Source organism: Nannobrachium achirus, assembly GCF_963921795.1.
Source record: "Nannobrachium achirus genome assembly, chromosome: 14".
NCBI lineage: Eukaryota > Metazoa > Chordata > Actinopteri > Myctophiformes > Myctophidae > Nannobrachium > Nannobrachium achirus.
In genome coordinates this window covers 13,687,499-13,706,158 of record NC_137821.1, presented here as the reverse complement: position 1 = coordinate 13,706,158, position 18,660 = coordinate 13,687,499, and the positions used below count along the sequence as shown (strand labels likewise).

The window sequence follows — 18,660 nt, the reverse complement described above, 5'->3', positions numbered from 1 at the left end:
TATTTACAATTGGCTTAAAGCCGCATCCCACTTCCAAGCGGTAGGTAGGGAGAACGTCCGATGTAGGTAGAGCGTAGGGAATAAAACCGCCCATAACTCTATCATTGGCCCCCCGTTGCCATGGTGACCGCCGTCCATTGGCTCGTATTCCCAGCTATGGGACCGGCGGATCCAATTTCAACCGAGGGGGGCGTAGCCAGAACACACACACACACACACACACACACACACACACACACACACACACACACACACACACACACACACACACAAAAATAGCTAATAGTTAGCTCACAACTTTCCACTTTTCTCTTTCACCTCAATCGCAGTAACATCCGTATACACCACGTCATCGCATCACCAATACGTTTTATTTATTATTATTTATTTTTTTCCAATTTTTTTTTCTCAAACATTTTTTTTTTCTCAAACATTTTTTTTTCTCAAAAATGTTTTTTTCTCAAAAAAAATTTTTTTGAGAAAAACTTTTTTTTCTCAAAATTTTTTTTCTCAAAAATTTTTTTTTTCTCAAAATTTTTTTTTCTCAAAAAAAATTATTTTCTCAAAAAAAAAAATTCTCAAAAAACTTTTTTCTCAAATTTTTTTTTTCTCTAAAATTTTTTTTCTCTAAAATTTTTTTTTTGAGAAAAAAAAAATTCTCAAAAAATTTTTTTTCTCAAAAAATTTTTTTTCTCAAAAAATTTTTTTTTCTCAAAAAACTTTTTTTCCTCAAAAAGCATTTTTTTCTCAAAAAAACCATCAGATCGTGGCCACCCTGTACCTCAGGGATTTGTTTTCGACGAATATTTACTCCTATAGACGCAACGCGACGACCTAGAGGGGAGGCCGGCGTAGCCGGCCGACCTTCTAGTACAATACAATTGGAACAAAACATGTACAAGGGAAAGGAGTGTAGCAGTTTTCCTGCATCAAGGTTACATGCAGGCAGAGCAGGGATATATTATATACAATGGTCTTTAAAGTGGTTGGGTTCCGTTTGATATCCTTCTACTATCACAGCAGCTCACAAATCTTGCTCTCAACTCTCTCACCCCTCTCCCTCTGATCTCCCCACCTCCTCTTCCTCGTTAAACCCCTCTCTGTGAATATCTAATCACCAGACCCATTACAGGGGTTGGGGGTTTTGAGCCAAAACAAAGCCGCTGTAATCGCGCATTTTGCATGCAGAGCTCGTAGGCGTAACCGCCGTGATTAACAACAGTGCAAAATGATTGAAAGTACCCTGCCAGCATGAATCACTAATGCTGCATTAGAGATTATGTTGTTTCTCTTTTCTTTACTTTTCTTTTCTTTTCAGACCAGTGGTTCTCAACCAGTGGTCCTTGACGAGGTTCCAGGTGCTCTACAGGTAAATGATGGAGAGTTGTGAACCAAATGGACCCTTATAGATCTTAAAGGGATCTATGAGGATAATTTTACACTCAAGAGTTAACAACTGCATCACTCAATTTACATCTACACAATTAGAGAATGTAGAATAATTGTTATTTTGATGAGCGTTTGCCTGTTATCTCTCCTATGGTACCACATCAATACAGCATGGCCAGAACTATGGAGAAGATCCTATCCAACGATAACAAAATATTTAAAGTGTTGTGTCCAAGAGGCTACATCTCATCAAATGGTGGTCTGTAGTTCAAATGCTGAATAAATAATGGACCTTGATGTGAAGAGGGTTGAAAACCACTGTTCTAGACCTGGCTGTGCACCTCAGTCCCGCTTCCCATTCTGTTTGTAAGGCCCTCCACCCGGGGGTGTCGCACCAAATTCTGGGCCCTGGGTACAAGGATTCACTGCGTTATTTTGTGCTTTAACTATTGAAAAAATAGCAGATATGCAAGCTCACAGCGCGGCACCAAGTGCTGCGCTGCAAGCTTGTAGATCTGCTATTTTTTAAAAATCTTGAAAATGTGTTCAAGTCTTTGAAGGTTTTTTGAAAAGCCTAAGTATGTTCCTACTGTATGTCAGTGGTGCTCAAACATTTTCATGTGAAGGATCCCCAAAATGATTTGTATTTGGTAGTAATGGAACTAAATATTTTGAGATGGGAAACAGGTTTTTCAAAAAACCTTAGAAGGATTTGAAATATTCAAAGACTCGTTCACGATTTTTAAAAAATAGCAGATCTACAAGCTTGCAGCGCAACACTCGGTGCTGCACTGTGAGCTTGTATATCTGCTATTTTTCAATAGCTGAAGTATAAAATGATTAAGGGGCCCTAGTGACTCAGTCCCCCCCCCCTTCTCTTGTGACGCGCTTGCCTCCACCACCACAGAACCGTAACCTTGTGTCAGTGATCGATTCTTGACCCCGGTCAGCTCCTCAGTGCTCCCCCAGAAGAAGCAGTGTGCTTGGACATGATACCAATCAATATAGTTGTCTTCCTGCGTTTGAGGCTCCTGGAGGAGCAGATGAAAGAGAACCTGACTGACCAGGACATGGGCTTTGATATGAGACATGTCATGACCGAAACAGCAGAGCGTGATGCATTCCCAAACAAATCCTTCTATGTGTTTATATCGTCATTGTCGGGTGGAAACCTTGTATGTCCAAGACCGTTCGTTTTGTATTTATCATTTTAAAAATGAACTAAATTTGTGAAAATAGCAGATCTACAAGCCCACAACGCCTCGCACCGTGAGGCGCTGTGTGCTTGTAGATCGGCGAGGCGTTGTGTGCTTGTAGATCAGCTGTTTTCACTACTTTTGTGACAGCCTTGCATGATGAAGCAGGGCTTTACTTGGTGAAAAAAACGTACAAATTTGAAACTTGGAGATACGAGGTTTCTGCCCGACAGTGACGATATGCTCAAAGCAATCCAAAGATTGGTTTGGGGCGTGCAAACAAACAGACGTTTCAATTTGGTCCTGCTTACTTACTGGTTAAAAAGTTCTGTTCAGATTCACTACACCTTCGTTCTGTTCGGGTCATTTTGACCCGGTGGTTATTTGGTTTAAAAAAAACAACACTAATATAAATTTTAACTTAACAAATCATCATGATACATTGACTTTGACTCAATACCAAACAATTCATATGATATATTTGGTAAATGTTTGCATTTCTGCTTTGCTATATCACATTAAACACTGAAAGAGCTAGGCGTTTTTACTGATTTAGCTGAAATCCATGTAAAAAAACTAGTTCATTTAATACTGGGCAATATTGCTCATGCTTATAGGAAGGGGGGGAGGGTTCGGAATGGGGCTTCGGAAGGATGGTGTTAGAAGTGGGGGTGACTGTGTGTCTGTGTTTTGGCATAATACTGTGTATTTCTGTGCTTCCGGGTCAAAATGACCCGAACAGCACTTAAGGTTCAAAAAATATGAGGGGGGTGTAGCATGGGTGTAGTGCAAAAATATTTTTTTTACATGTTCATCTCAGAAGAATCTTTAAGGCCAGTGAGTTTCAGGTGGAAACATTTTTAACTTCTACCTTTTTTTTCCAAATGAAAATGTAAAACGGGTCAAAATGACCCGAACAGCACTTAAGGGTTAAGAACTGTTTAAGAACTTTCCCCCCGACTTTAATTTGGAAATGAGATTGCCACCCTCACTCAGGACCATTTCAATTCCCGTTTGGCTTTCCTGTTTCCTGGGGGGGGGGGGGGGGGGGGGTCAAAGAGTACTGGCAAGCTTCCCAATAACTCTATGCAAGCCTCCGGAATTCTGAGGCGGGGCTCTTGGGAATTCTGAAGGACGCTTCCTTGTGCGCCACAGAATGGGATGCTCGGTAGGCCAATCAGATGCAGGACTGGCAGGACTCCCTCTTTCCCATTGGAGGGGGCAGAGTGCCTTCCGCAGTTCCAGAGTTACGCACTTTCGCCAGTCCTGTTTGACCAGTCGCGTGCCAATGAACTGCAGCGGCGGAGGAGGTAGCTAGCTTTTTATATCTGTGGTTCCAGGTATGGACCATATTCACCTGGCGGCCATGTTCGAAATTTGCATTGAAAACTGCACCTAGATAGGGTGGCAACTAGGGTGGCATTTCATTGACGTAATGGCAAGATGGCCGCCGTGTGAATATGGTCTATATAGCTTCATTTGATCAAAGATGCTGGACATTAGGAAGATGTGCCATCCCAATTTGAGCCGCTATAGAGGCAAAATGGTACACAAACGGCATACGAATGCTCTCCTAAGTCAGAGGGCACAGAGGGCATGCTTGGATACATTTTATAAGGCGGGCCCATGCAGGCCTTATTGCACAGGACTGCAGCCTTGGCACCACCAAGCTCTGGGGGGCACCAAACGGCAGGCCAAATATGAAACAATGCTGGACTATAAAATAGTGTCCTGGGCTGCTGAAGTATGGGGTAGGATGGTGCCAAAAAGCATTAAAAAAATTGCTTAGAAGCTCATCTACAAGCTCACATTGCGGGGGCTACGGGCGCATTCTCACAATGACATAAAACAAATATTAACTTGTTTTTTAAGATGATTTCTTAAGGTGACAGTACCCCTTTAGGTGACATAGCCCCTTTAATATCACAAATTATTAAATTGTGATATTATTAAACAATAAATGTACATAGCCTATCAGTCAACATTTCCCAACATGAAATATGTGTATTTCAGTCTGACCAGAAGTAGGTTAAAACATATCCCCACTGGCCGTAAAATGTAATGCTCAGGGGGAGAATGAAACATAAAAAAACAGAGGCATGGGCCCCTCCGTCCCCCAACCCCCCCACAGCAAATCGAACCCTGGTGATAACAGCTTTGGAAGAGCTTAGAAAACAATTTGTCCGTAAAGGATTTAGAGACATTTGAATCCTTGGGCGACCCCAGCTTCGTGCCCTCTGGGGCAGTCATTGACAATCAGTGCTCTGTGGGTGCGATGCCATTAAGATGAGTGATGCGGTCCTAATGAGCAGGTCGATAGCGCTACATCCCTGGCTCTCATTAGTAGTCTACCAACAGTCATCAACATGCACCCACACATCCAGCATTCGTCTGCAGCCATTATCCAGTGGTAGGTCTGGATAAAGTCCTGACGTTTTTTTTTTTTTTTACTTATGACTAAAATTATTGAATGCTTTAACTATTGAAAAATAGCAGATCCACAAGCTCACAGCACGGCACCGAGTGCCGCGCTGCAAGCTTGTAGATTTTTGAAAAAGTCGTGAAAAAATGTAGATTTTTGAAAAAGTCGTGAAAATGTGTGCAAATCTTTATGTATTTTTAAAGCGGACGTTTGTAACTCAAATTTTGCTTCCGAGTGGTCCCTGGAACTAAATATTTTGTGATGGGGGTCCATGGCCAAATAAATATCAGTTTGGGGGTCCTTCACATGAAAAGGTTTGAGAACCACTGACATAGTAGTCTCTCAAGAACAGACTAACTGAGCTCCAGTTAAGTGAAAAGGACCTTTTCTTTGACGAGGTTTAGCCAGATTGCTGACATAGAAACATAGTTTTTTCAAAAATCCTTAGAAGGATTCAAAAGACACTTATAGAATCGGGTCAAAATTCTAATTTTCACGATTTTTCAAAAATAGCAGATCTACAAGCTCGCAGCACCGTGAGCTTGTATATCTGCTGTGATCAATATTTAAAGCATAAAATAATGATACACAATAATGTGTACCCGTTCAGAAGTAGTTAAATTCAATAGTTCTCCACTACAATAGTGATATATGATTACAATAAATGTACCGCCATTGATTCCGGATGGGGACCCAAATGCATTTGGAATCAATGGGGGTACATTTTAGATTTTCTAAAAAAATATTATTGAACTCAAGTCTCCATGGTGTGAGTAATCAATAGAAAAAAAGTAATTTTCGTTTATGTAAAAGTATCAATAATGATACTGTAGAAATACTCTGTCTGAAATTCAAAATTTGGCCTACTTGTGTAAAAGTACAAAAGTACTGGAATCAAAATGTACTTAAAGTCCCAAAAGTAAGAAAGTAGTTCATTATGCAGAATGTCCCAAATGTGTGTATGTATACAAATCTTGTGAAAATAGCAGATCTACAAGTTCACAACGCATTATAGGCTATTCTCAAATGGCCAATAGGGTTGAAGTGGTTACTGTATGTTTTGTAATAATAATCTAAATCTACAGTAACTAGTATGTTTTCAAGTAATTCTAGTGGAGTAAAAAGTACAATATTAGCCTTTGAGATGTAGTGGAGTAGAGGTAAATATACTGAAAATTGGAAATACTCCAGTAAAGTTATGTTCGTTCTTTCTTTCTTTCTTATTTATATTTGCTCTGCTGCTGATTCGGGGGTTTCTAATATCTTTGTTGTATGACGGTGTCATCATGATTTACAGCGTAGCCCACAACGTGTCCCATCCAGCGCCTGTGGTTCGTTGTGGCCTTGAAGACTGGCTATATGTTCAGCGTGTGACACTGCTGTATGATGTAGTATACCTTGGGCTACTATATAAATCGTAGTTGTCGGGTGGAAACCTTGTATGTTCAAAACTGTTCATTTGTATTTATCATTTTGAAATGGTTTAAACTAGTGAAAATAGCAGATCTACAAGCATTAAATTAACACCTCGCACCGCGAGGTGTTGTATGCTTGTAGATCTGCTATTTTCACTAATTTTGTGCAACCGTTTTGCATGATGAAGTAGGGCTTTAATTTATGAAAGAACATACTATTTTTGAAACTTGGAGATGCGAGGTTTCTGCCCGACAGCGACAAAATGTTGGTTTCCAATATGCTGTGTCATGTTTTCTTTTTTTATTAGATTGACTGTTAAAACAGGAAGAAGGAAACATGAGCCATCAAACAATATATGCAACAGTCTGTAGTGTGAACCATTTACCTGACTGACAGTCCTGTCTTGTTTTTTTTGTTTTGTTTTGATAGATTTTTTTAAAGCGAATCCTTGTCAAAGTACGACCGTGTCTCAACAAATGCAATTTGGAACTCACGCAGGGAGAGGCAGATTTTATTGTCATTTCTGCCGAGGTAGGTGATCCGCGCTGTTAAAATAGATGCTGATCCTGACACATTCCTCCCATCACAGCTAGCGTTCTCCCCCTGTAAACAGACAGGCTGCTGAACAACACCCTCTGCAATGGATACAAGTGCTTAACAAACATAATACACTGTCACCACCAGGCACGTGCACACATAGATATGAAAGGGGGCTTAAGTCCCTGACCTTTTACCCATCTGTAAAAAGTGCCCTCTCCAGAGAATGCAGTTTTCACTATGGTGAAAGAAACGCAAATGCCCTCTTTCCATGCCATACCTGAAGGCAGCATTCAAGATAATTGCCTTGTTCAAACTTTCCTGAACTTGATATGCTGCATCTTATGTCGATTGCCCTCTCTGTGTAGAAATCCATGCCATACACTTCACTTGATTATGCTTAGTTTAGCGTGGTATCAAGTACCGGAAATAGCTGACCTCCAAGCTCACAACGCGCCGCAGTGCGATGCACTGTGAGCGTGGAGGTCGGCTATTTTCAATATTTCCACCAAAAGGCCCTTTTAGAAATGTCAGCCCCTGCCTCTAGTCTCTGAGTGTCACTGCGATGCAGGGTTTGTGTACTTATTTTAGCCGATCTACAGGCTCACAGTGCGTTGTGACATGTAGATCATCTATTTTCAAGTTTGACCGATTTTGTAACATTTTGCGAACTATTGTGAACTGGGCCATTCATCACATTGACTACTTTTGTGGTACTACTGTACGTACTAACTGGCTGATCCACCAGGCTCCCCCAGCTAAGATACATACTGTATATTATGATTAACATAATACAGAACATATTTGCATGGATACAAACACCAGGCTCCCCCAGGTAATATACATAATGTTTAACACACAGTACACTTCATATTTGCATGGATACAAACTCTCCAAGCTAATGTGATTAATGTCAAGTTTTAATAAACTTGCACTCACTTGCAAAACAAAAACAAACAAAAAACAACAGCTTCTATGTGGATTCAAAGGCAGAGGAAACCATGCAAGGCACCAACCTGCTCATCAGCAGCATAGGCCATCAGCAAGACACAAAAAAGAAGGGTCAGGGATTGAACTCAAAGACAGCCCGCTCTACCTCCTGAGCCTCTGCCACCCGATATCCTTAATCGAGTGTTTCACAGTTGAACACAGTCCAAATATCAGCTGGGGTAGTTGGCTCCAGACCAATCCGCAAATGGTAGCAAACCACTCCATTCCCATTGACATGCATTGGCAGAATCTGCCCTCATATGGTAGAATAAAAGTTTGGCGCGACGCCGTGGCCGTGCCTTAACAGAGTCTTCCCATCTCTCCAGCACTTTAGTGAACAGAAAATACCTTTTTGGGCCGGGATACCCATCTCGGGTGTCGATCTCCATTCCGACATGTTGCCACTCCGAAATTGACTTCTTATTGTCGGAGTGGCGACACTTCAATATGGGTTAAGTTTAGAGTAAGGGTTAGAGATAGGGTTAGTGTCGGAATGGAGACATGTCAGAAAGGAGACATGTCGTGTGGCAATCTCATTCAAACAGGGGAGAGAATTCATACAGGATCCAAGTTGAAAAAATAAATAAATGACAGAATAATAATATGCAACACGCGTTGCATCCGTGACGCCAGTGTTCATTACCTCAGGTGTGTGTTTATGGCATGTGACAAGGAGCTGATCCCTATGGCGTGTTTATCCCAAGGACCTGTCACTTGTGAATGTTCCACTTCTCCAGGGCATGACGACGTGACAAGACTGCGGCCCCTGGATGTGTCACAGAGACTAGATTTCTTTGGGGAGCATTGTCAGCCGGCATAAAAAATACTAAATAAAAATAGGCAATCGACATAAAATCGGCTCATGTCAGCAGAGAACTACTTACATCTGCTTCAACGGGTTAACCCGTTAAGACCTGGAATTATTTTATACTTTAGTTATTGAGAAATAGCAGATCTACAAGCTCACAGCGTGCTGCGAGCTTGTAGATCTGCTATTTTTGCAAAAACCCTGAAAATGTGTGCAAATCTTTGAATATTTCTTTTTCAAAGTGAACATTTGTAACCGATAATCCAGCGCAGATGGTTTTTGCGATCGATGGGGAACGCATGTTTTCCTTTTACAAGCACCCGCCCGAAGCCCCCAGTCACTCGCCGTCCTATACACTGTCTATTACACTACTATATATGGGCGGGATGCTTACAGTGATCGATCGGGTGGGGCACAGGCACACACTCTACAATACTGATGCAGTTATATTGTATTAACATACTGTTCTCTCTACCACACAGATGTACTATCTCGTATTAACACACACACACACAGTGAGAGTCAGCAAAAGGTTAAGCAGGTGATTTTGATGAGATTATCATTGAACACGGACAGAATGTAATGTATGTGTGTGTGTGTGTGTGTGTGTGTGTGTGTGTGTGTGTGTGTGTGTGTGTGTGTGTGTGTGTGTGTGTGTGTGTGTGTGTGTGTGTGTGTGTGTGTGTGCTTGTGTGTTACACGATTGCATCAGGTGATGGAGGACATTCGACATTCTTAAGCCTTCTTAAAGGTCACTGTCAACAACCAAGACAGAGTGAGCGTGTGTGTTTGTGTGCGTGTGAGTGCTACTGCGTGCGTGCGTGCATGTTTGTGTTCATCCTTTTTTCCAGCTCTAAAGGGGTCTTATAGGGTCTATTTTGTGGCACATTGTGAGTTTTTACATTGGCTATGTTGGCTATATTTGAAAAAGGCCTTATGTTTTAATTGATATATTTTCTGTACAATTGTGTCCCAATTAAATAGTCCTAGAAATGTAGTCAAAAGTACAATATTTTTCTTTGAAATAAATGTGGAATAAAAGTCATGGGCTGGTACTTGAGTTTGTAGATCTGCTACCGGTATTTTCAAAATATTCGGTACGAGTGAATTCAGTACTTTTTTCTTCTAACAGAGTATTTCTGCACAGCAGTATTGACACTTGTACTAAACAATGTGAACACTTTTCCCAACCGCTGACCTTGTATTGAACTTTTTTTTTGTAAACCGCTAATAAAGTATTCAACTCAATTCCACCGCTGAAGTCAGCTTGTCAGACATCGGAACATAAAAGTGTCTGATGGAAAAGGAGAGTCAGGGGTGAAAGAGGAGGGCAGACAACGCGATGAGGCGGTGAGAGAGGCGATCGATTACGTGATGTATGAGCCGCTATCACTTTACCACGTAGAGGGAGACAAATGTTATAGGAGGGGAAAAGCAGTGCGGGGTCAAAGATCAAGTGTGTGCTTGTATTGCTACACTTGTGAGGGCCAGATATCCCCAGAAGTCCTGGTCAATCTTAAACGTAGCCACAGATTTTTCGAAAATATTTTACAGTTAGGCTTGAGGTGTTGATTTTTAGACAGTCTTTTGAATGAAATTTCTTTTAGTTTCAGTCTAGTTTCAGTGGACTACTGTATATAATATATATTGCACTACACATTGTACATCTGCTATTTTCTAGTGCAGTTTTTAATCTAGTTTTTATTTGTTGACAAATTGTCAATATATTTAGTCTTCAGTTTTAGTCAACGTAATTAACAATGCAATTAGGTAAAGACTCATGTTGGGTTCAGGGTTAGGATTTGACATTAATTTAGAGGCTAGGGTTGGAATTATGACTTATTTAGACTCGGTTGTGCGCCAGCGGCGAGCATCGGCCTACAGTCGAACCGCCGCAGTCATACAGTATCAGCTATTTTCGGCTTTAAGGTTGGGGTTGAAAAACTGCAGAGAATTTAAAAAAAAATTCTATTAATATAAAATCGCAGTCGTAAAATGTTGATGTCCTCACAGGTACTATAATGCTAACACAAGGTGTGTGCGTGTGTGTAGTGCAGTGTTTCTCAACCACTGTGCCTGGGGACCTTTGGTGTGCCCCTGAGAAGGGTCAAGTGTGCCCCTTGAAACTGCTTGAAAGCCAGTATCGTATTTATCATTTTAAAAATGATCTAAACTATTGAAAACAGCCGATCTAGAGGTTTCTTCCCGACAGTGACGATATTTACACCCCCGTATTATGTTGGTGTGCCCATGGATTCTTGGGACATGAAAAGTGTTCCCATGCAGAAAAAAGGTTGAGAAACACTGGTGTAGTGTACGTGTGTGCGCGCATGCATGTGTGCACACACAACTACACTGACAAGTCGGCACCGACCTCAGGGAATAATACATCAGTGAAGGAGTGGAGAGAGAGAGAGAGAGAGAGAGAGTAGAGGATGCGAGTAAAGTAGGAGGCAGAGAGAACAAGGGAGAAGCTACTGTTGTAAAAGCAGGGGAGGAGGAGGAGGGCTGGTAACATGAGCATCAGGGGAGAGAAGATGTGAAGAACGAGAGAGAGAGCAGGTTATGTGCGTAAAATGCAAAGGAAGAGGCTGTTCACTCGGGGTGTAAAGATACATTTGAACAACGATATTATACGCATCACGATACATGGTTGACGACACGATACATGGACGATATTGGTTCATTCATGACGATACGATACGATTCTATTCAATGATTTAAAATCGATATAGTAACTATTTAGCAAAGGCATTAAATCTGTGTGAAAGGTGTCAATACATAGAGCAGGTTTTTTAAAGAAGTGGTGCCATAGTTTTGTACTTTTTCTGGTTTTCATGTGTCGAGGAGGTTGACAGTACTACATTAGACCCCCTGGTGTGGTTGTTATGAGCAATTATGCATTCTCTTTTTATTTGGGTTTTTAGCTGGAGGATGCCACCTGCTGGGTCAGACGTGCCGTTCCAAAAACACCCATACTTATTACATCATAGAATCAACCCCTCCCCTAATTACCATTCACCCAACACACGTGGGTGTGGCTAACTTCAGCTGGGTCACCACCCACCATGACAACCACGCATACCAATGAACTGGTGGGTGTGGCCACATAAAAACATCATTTTAACTCTTTCTGTACACTTTTTTGGAAAATGTTTCCTCCTAGTATAATCATAATAGTAGATAATCATGTTTTATAGAGGGGAAAATCATGGCGCCCCATCTTTAAGGTAAAATCTATTATTATGGATATAAATAAGTAAACACTTTGATTCTTTAGCAAATACATGGTCATTATATTTTTCAACACATATGGACAACCCCACATCTTGACATGAACACAGAGATTAGGCTACACACAATTATCGCTAGACCAAGAGTAGCTAAGTACTGTATGGAATACCGATTACCGCATTTTAAAACGATACGATACGATACAAAGCCAAAACGGTACAATGTTTTGCTTTTGCAAACAATATAGTAGATCATTGCAAATTAAAATCGATTTTTCGATTCAGTTACTATATCGTTACATCCCTACTGTTCACACATCCACAGAGAGAGAGAGAGAGAGAGAGAGAGAGAGAGAGAGAGAGAGAATTGTTCCTAGATGAATCGGTGTCATTCAGGTTATTGTCGACCTCACAGGAAGCCCTATTCTTAAATAAATTGCATCTAACAGTTAATTCACAAGAGACCAAACAGACATTTTGTCTATAGATGTTATGACTTTAAATAGGACATTGCACAGATGCCAGGGAAACGAGTTGTTCACTCCTTTTCTGGGGTTAGAAAATACATCACGGCCTAATAGGCCTATACTAAAGATGGAATCAGAGATGCTCTATTCTGATGGTGTAAATGGTAAATGGTGCATTTATATAGCGCTTTTATCCAAATCGCTTTACAGAGATTGTGCATTACATTCACCCATTCACGCACACATTCATACACCGGTGGCGGAGGAAACCATGCAAGGCACCAACCTGCTCACCGGGATCAATGTGGGGTTCAGAGTCTTGCCCAAGGACCCTTCGACATTAACTCAGGGAACTGGGAACCCTTCTGGAACCCTTCGTGTTCTAATAACGGTTTCTCTACCGCTGAGCTATGCCGCCCCACATAGCATAAGTGTTCTGTATGCAAAGCATGTGAGTACTTGGGCAAAAATCGCCTTTTTATGTATTTTCACGAATTAAGGCACTATATAATTTGCCTTACATTAAGCTCATATTTTGAAAAGCCCATATATGGACATACTGGGTCAGTCTCATGTGGTCTATGAAGTCAGACATCTATGATGTCAGCTATCTCCATATTTGGGAAAAGTTATTTTTTTTAATTAAAAGGGCCCCACCATGAATTTCACAAAAAAATTTTTGGTCTTCCCAGTGTCTCTTCCAGCCCCCAAAAAAACCTTGACTAAGCCTTGCCTTTCATTTCAGTGATTTTCTGAATGGGCGTGTCTGAACTGTATGTACTCTTTTGAAATCGAGCCCTTGTTTATGTCACAAAGGGGTTAATTTCCTATTGGGCACCCTAGGGAAGGGGGCGGTACTTTTTGGGAGGCTATATTCTATTGAGACTGTGAGGTGGAACCAGGAGGTTAAGTGGTAGCCTCGCAAGCCATCCCGAGTTACGTCATCACCAATGTGTTTCCTTTCTCGGTCTGGTGTCCCTCCCATCAAGTCTCTTTATGAGAATTAGGTTCTCAATTTCCAATCAAAAGGCTGCATTTCAAGCGAACCCGCCTCACACCGCTCCTGATTGGTCGACCGGCTGCTACAGCTCTCGCATTTTGTAAACAAACATGGCGGACCCCATATCCGACGCGAGTTCACAAATCGCAAATAAAAGCTGCATTAAGCGAAGTTTTATCTGAAATCAACGGCATCTCATAACTTAAAAAACAAACAACAGTTTGCACCTTTGGAATTTCTGTCTGGAAAAGACGTATTTGATGTTCTCCCGACGATGTTTTGATGCGCTGATGGCTACTGAATGGACCTGTCAGTCAAAGTGAGTAACTATACGTCATCGCGTAATGCATCGTCTATAGAGAACTCCCAGACTCTGGCTGTTGCGAGGCTAGTAAAGTGGTACTAAAATTGGCTTGAATGGATTGACTTGATGGTTCTCATCATGGAAATTTAAATATCCGAGTGGTTGTTTATGGACCAATATTTATATAAAATATATATTTTGAGAAGCATGGTGGGGCCCCTTTAAAGACAATGGATAAAATTATTCACAAATACATTTATATAAATTAGACTATAATAACGTATATCTTGCTTGCGATAAAGCCGGTTGATTTGACAGATGGCCCAAGTGTGTGCCACCAAAAATGTGGGAGGAGTAGCGCGGAAAAAGAAAGTTTACTTAGGAGACGATGGAAGATGAAATAAAGTATACTATAGTCTGGTGGGGCAACCACACTAATACATTCTTTACTGCAGAAGTGCAGGGGGGGATGGCGTTTGGGACACCGACTGGATTAATCAGTCAGTGTGGTCATATATTAAATTCTTAAATTTGTCATTTCATTTTGTATGGTTCTGATCTGGGTAAAGGCCTCAGATGTCCTTCTCCTGATCTCTTTTATTAAATCACTTCTTGGTACATAAGCCTCTTTTATTAAATCACTTCTTGGTACACAAGCCTCTTTTATTAAATCACTTCTTGGTACATAAGCCTCTTTTATTAAATCACTTCTTGGTACATAAGCCTCTTTTATTAAATCACTTCTTGGTACATAAGCCTCTTTTATTAAATCACTTCTTGGTACATAAGCCTCTTTTATTAAATCACTTCTTGGTACACAAGCCTCTTTTATTAAATCACTTCTTGGTACATAAGCCTCTTTTATTAAATCACTTCTTGGTACATAAGCCTCTTTTATTAAATCACTTCTTGGTACATAAGCCTCTTTTATTAAATTACTTTTTGACCCACAAGCCTCTGCCTCCTCTTTGGCGACAACCGTGCAGAGTTTGACCACTCCGTCCTTCAGCTCCTGTTCTCCCAGGATGGCCACCAGGGGGATCTCTCTGCGCACACAGTACTGCACCTGGTTCGGGTATTCGGGGTTCCTCTTGTACTCTGTCTCTGCCTTGATGCCAGCCGTCCAGAGCTCCGCCGTCAGTCGGAGTCTCTCTTCCAGCAAGTTCTTCTGTTCTTCTGAGACCACCATGACCTGCACCTCTGTGGTACGCACGTTGGTAGCCTTGGCCTCCATGATAGAGAAGATCCTCTCCATGCCAATGCTCACCCCGACACACGGCACCGCCGGATCCTTGGGGGAGATCTTGTCTACCAGGTTGTTGTATCGTCCACCTCCAGCCACGCTACCCATGTTTGTGGTGTTCTCTTGGGCCACTGCGCCCGCCTTGATCAGAACGGCCTCGTAAATTACGCCTGTGTAGTAGTCCAGACCTCTGGCTAGGCTGAGATCAAAGAGCACCTTGTCTGTGACCTGAAAGATCTGCAGGTAGTTGAAGAGCTCCTTCATGTCTGTGAGGCCGGCGAGAACCTTCTCGTTCATACACATTGCGGTGTCTTGAAGCAGGAGCTCTACTAGGTCAACGCCACCCTTCTTTTGCACATATTTACCGATCCACTCAGCCACCTCCTCCGATAAGCCCTTCTCCATTATCTCATTTTTAACGTCTGACCAGGACATTTTGTCTACCGACGAACAGATGGTGCAAAACTTTCCTTTCGGAACGCCGCACATGTCAAACATTCCCTCCAGAATACGTCTGTCATTGACCTTGATGCAGAAGTCTCCCAGGTCCAGCTCGCTTAGGATTTCGTAGATGATTTTCAGGCATTCAGCATCGGGGATCATATTATCGTACTCTCCTGCTATGTCAAAATCGCACTGATAGAATTCCCTGTAGCGGCCCAGGCCTGGGTTGTCACGGCGATAGACCTTGCCTATTTGGTAGCGCTTAATGTTGGTGACTTTGTTCATGGCCAGGTAGCGGGCAAAGGGCACGGTGAGGTCATATCTGAGAGACAACAGCTCTCCACCTTGGTCCTTGAGGTCGTATATCAGCTTTGCGTCCTCCTCACCATACTTGCCTGTCAATGTCTCTCTGAGTTCAAAGACAGGCGTGTCAATGGTTTCGGCACTGTGACGTTTGAAACAGCCGGTGATGGTGTTCAGCACCTTCTCCCTGATGGCCATCTGTGAGGGGTTGTAGTCTCTTGTTCCCTCGGGGGTTTTAAGGACAAACTGGTGTCTCCTCCCACTGTCTCTGTTTCCTCCTACTTCCTCCAACCCATTTTCCATTTTCAGGCAGACCTCTTTGTTCTCTATCTCAATCTCATTATTCTTCATCATGTCCTTTCCCCCCTGAAGTAGAGCTCGGCCTTGGCTCTTGACGCAAGTTTGTTTCTCTCGGGCAGAACCTCTGACGAATGTCTGTTAGGACTCTTTCAATACCCAGCCCGTCCTATCCCTTTGGGTATATTTCTCTACTGGGGTCTATCGAGAGTGCTGGGCTTAGCTTAGTGAGTTCTATGCTTAGCTTAGTGATTCTTCCTGTGGTCAACTGGAGTCGAGTCTCTGGAATTTGACCCCGATCTAGGTGAGAAGCCGGTTTATATGCGTTTCTCTGATGTCATATTGATGACATCACTCATATGACGTTCATTCCTGGTTGCCATTGACTCCGGCCTAACAAGTGGCTACTGTCTATGACGGTAGTCCCATATGACATGATGGAATGGACTATCTCCATATATAGTGTTCTCCACATCTCCATGTTAGGCCAAACAGGTTCGCTCCATGTCTCCATGTATAGGTCTAAATGCCCAACGTTGAGCTTGGCAACGAAACGTTCTTAACACCCCCTCTGTTCTCACCTTGTCCAACCCCCTTTGCATGTTTAGGATCTTGATTCTCTGCAGTTTTACATTACCAATTAATGCCCTACAGGTCTTTAACATTCAGTACTACCAAAGGTGAAACTCACAAAATGACTGAATACAAACTAACAGACACTAATAGAATCCCTTTTGTGTCCATCAATATTAAGCCCATATCTGGGAATTCCCATACAATAGAATTCCTTTTATGCCACCAATATTATGCCCATATCTGGGAATGCCCATATATGGACATATTGTGTCAGTTTAACCAGTGTGGTTGCCGCAACATAAGTCACACTTGCAAATGAATTACGTCCATGTCCCTTTTATGCTCATATATGGAGATCCCTGCCCCATGGCCGGCAACGTTACCTGCGTAAACTGCCATTGTTAGGCATGCAGTGTGGTTGATGTCTGACCACGGCTGCTAAGCCTTCATAAAACGGTGTGAGAATGCCTTCAGCCTTCCACTGCATTAGTTGAAGAGCAACTTATCAGCAACTTAAAGGAGAGTTTCTGGGTAAAATAGACCCCCATACCTTTTTAAATGTCTTCTCCCAAGCTTGCGAGATGGTCCAGACACCCCATAGTCCAAAAGAAGCATTATAATCCATGTTTGATTGCAGCTTCTACTCGTCCATGGCTCCATAATGGACCGCGTCTATTCAATGTCTAATCCGGTTATTTTTATCGCTTCAAAGTCAATTTTTTCGCTCCGTAATGTCCGTATCTGTTCCCCGTACTGTATATAGTTCATCGAAGCATTTTCTTCTCCAGGGCGCAGCCATTGATGTTGTGAAAAAGCTACTCTTTTCGAGTCTCGTTCAGCTTGAACTCCCGCCGTCTCTCGCGGGACAACAGCTTTCCACAGGTTCTGCTGCTGCTGCTCTACTCTCAGTCTTGTCCCGCGAGACTCGAAAAGAGTAGCTTTTTTCACAACAACAATGGCTGCGCCCTGGAGAAGAAAATGCTTCGATGAACTATATACAGTACGGGGAACAGATACGGAGCGAAAAAATTGACTTTGAAGCGATAAAAATAACCGGATTAGACATTGAATAGACGCGGTCCATTATGGAGCCATGGTCGAGTAGAAGCTGCAATCAAAAATGGATTATAATGCTTCTTTTGGACTATGGGGTGTCTGGACCATCTCGCAAGCTTGGGAGAAGACATTTAAAAAGGTATGGGGGTCTATTTTACCCAGAAACTCTCCTTTAAGAGAGGTTGGGAGTTACACTATCAGAGAGTCACATCACACACCTTGATCATATAGCCAGACAGTATATCTATCCTAATACATTTCTTATTGGATGTATGGGCTGTCAAGGCCAGAAAGTCGTTATTTGCCACTCAGTAGGCATTCCCGCATAACTTCCGGGTATGATGATGTTGTCACGCGCATACCCTCTATTTATACTTCTACTCCACTTTATCTCAGAGGGAGGCAAATATTGTGCCTTTGACTCCACTGAAACACAAGTTACTTTTATTTTGTTTAAGAAAGTTTAGAATTAATAATAAATGGATATTTGCAAGTCACGTCCCATAAAAAAAATGGGTCTCTGTCACGTACGGCCCCATGTTTGGGAACTGCTGCTCTAGATGGATACGTAGATAGATGGATGGATAGCCAGAGGGAGCAGAAGGTGCTTTGTGGGCTGTCAGAGAAACCTGAGTGTAATGATGAGTGTGGAGAGAGTGATGACACCGCAGCGTGGAGCAAAAGAGCAGATTAAAAACGGGAGATGATGAGTCAGTGAACGGCACGAACGGAACGGAGCGCCGGCCCTGGAGCTCGCGATGGGAATCGCTGATGATGCACGGCGGGGTCTGCGAGCAACTGAGGAGGAAGGATGGGGCCGTTTATCATCGCAGGGCTGACACAGGGTGGGAATGAATAGGAGGGGATAGTGAAATGAAACTTAGTAATCATTGCTGTCGGGCAGGAAACCTTGTAGTTCTGTTCAACTTATGTTTGGACTTTTTTTTAAATGTACGATAACGCGCAAAGGTATAGCGGA

At 42.2% G+C, this 18,660-nt stretch overlaps 1 protein-coding gene across 1 annotated transcript; it reads right to left on the bottom strand.

Moving 5' to 3' along the window:
- Positions 1 to 1,048: 1,048 nt before the first annotated feature.
- Positions 1,049 to 16,103, bottom strand: LOC308297819 (histidine--tRNA ligase, cytoplasmic-like; the record flags this gene model as incomplete). Its single annotated transcript, XM_080741386.1, has 2 exons — positions 1,049 to 1,110; positions 14,714 to 16,103. The coding sequence occupies 2 exons, from the start codon at positions 16,101 to 16,103 to the stop codon at positions 1,049 to 1,051; spliced, it is 1,452 nt and encodes a 483-aa protein (XP_080597512.1).
- Positions 16,104 to 18,660: the final 2,557 nt, after the last annotated feature.